The sequence below is a fragment of the Chelonoidis abingdonii genome, unplaced genomic scaffold (genome assembly GCF_003597395.2).
Source record: "Chelonoidis abingdonii isolate Lonesome George unplaced genomic scaffold, CheloAbing_2.0 scaffold0569, whole genome shotgun sequence".
Lineage (NCBI taxonomy): Eukaryota > Metazoa > Chordata > Testudines > Testudinidae > Chelonoidis > Chelonoidis abingdonii.
The window spans coordinates 4,974-6,330 of NW_027424830.1; the positions used below are offsets into that span (position 1 = coordinate 4,974).

At 46.3% G+C, this 1,357-nt stretch overlaps 1 protein-coding gene across 1 annotated transcript; it reads left to right on the forward strand.

Annotated features, from left to right (window-relative positions):
- Window positions 1–6: 6 nt before the first annotated feature.
- Window positions 7–1,351, forward strand: LOC116831261 (uncharacterized; the record flags this gene model as incomplete). Its single annotated transcript, XM_075061411.1, has 1 exon — window positions 7–1,351. A coding segment is annotated over exon 1 (1,269 nt), but the record flags the coding sequence as incomplete, so codon positions are not given.
- Window positions 1,352–1,357: the final 6 nt, after the last annotated feature.

A 1,357-nucleotide genomic window follows, 5' to 3' on the forward strand; every position in this document is an offset into this window, starting at 1 on the left:
ATCCAAATCTGTTGAAGAAATAGAGGTTGAGGAGCCTTCACAGAGGTTTCAAAGTAGCCACTCCAAGTCTTCTGAACGTCACATGTATAGATCCAAATCTGTTGATGAAATAGTGGTTCAGGAGCCTTCACAGAGGTTTCGAAGTAGCCGCTCCAAGTCCTTGGAACATCAAAAGCCTAGATCCAAATCTGTTGAAGAAATAGAGGGCAAAGAATTTTCACAGAAGTCTCAAAGTAGCCACTCCAGGTCTTCTGAACGTGTCGCATCTAAATCCAAATCTGATGAAGAAACGGAGGTTCAGGAGCCTTCACAGAGGTCTCGAAGTAGCTGTTCCAAGTCTTCTGAACATCTCCAGTCCAGATCCAAATCTGTTGAAGAAATAGAGGCTCAGGAGCCTGCAGAGAGATCTCGAAGCAGCCGCTCTGAGTCTTTGAAACGTCAAATGTCTAGATCCAAATCTATTGAAAAAGAATGCAAAGATTCTTCACAGAGGTCTCGAGGTAGCCGCTCCAGGTCTTCTGAACGTGTCACATCTAAATCCAAATCTGATGAAGAAATGGAGGTTCAGGAGCCTTCACTGAGGTCTCGAAGCAGCCGCTCCAAGTCTTTGGAACGTCACACATCTAGATCCAAATCTGTTGAAGAAATAGAGGGCAGAGATTCTTCCCAGAGGTCTCGAAGTAGCCGCTCCACGTCTTCTGAACGTGTCGTATCTAAATCCAAATCTGATGAAGAAATGGAGGTTCAGGAGCCTTCACTGAGGTCTCGAAGCAGCTTCTCCGAGTCTTTGGAGCGTCACACATCTAGATCTAAATCTGTTGAAGAAATAGAGGGCAAAGATTCTTCCCAGAGGTCTCGAAGTAGCTGCTCCACGTCTTCTGAACATCACAAGTCCAGATCCAATTCTGTTGAAGAAATAGACGTTGAGGAGTCTTCCCAGAGGTCTCGAAGCAGCCGCCCTGCATCCTTGGAACATATAGAGGTTGAGGAGCCTTCTCAGAGATCTCGAAGTAGCCGCTCCACGTCTTCTGAACGTCACAAGTCCAGATCCAAATCTGTTGAAGAAATAGAAGGCAAAGGTTCTTCACCGAGGTCTCGAAATAGCTGCTTCAAATCTTCTGAACATCACAAGTCCAGATCCAAATCTGATGAAGAAGTGGAGGTTGAGGAGTCTTCCCAGAGGTCTCGAAGTAGCCGCTCCAAATCTTCTGAACGTCACGAGTCCAGATCCAATTCTATTGAAGAAATAGAGGTTGAGGAGCCTTCCCAGAGGTCTCGAAGTAGCCGCTCCAAATCTTCTGAACGTCACGAGTCTAGATCCAAATCTGATGAAGAAGTGGGGGTTGAGGAGCCTTCC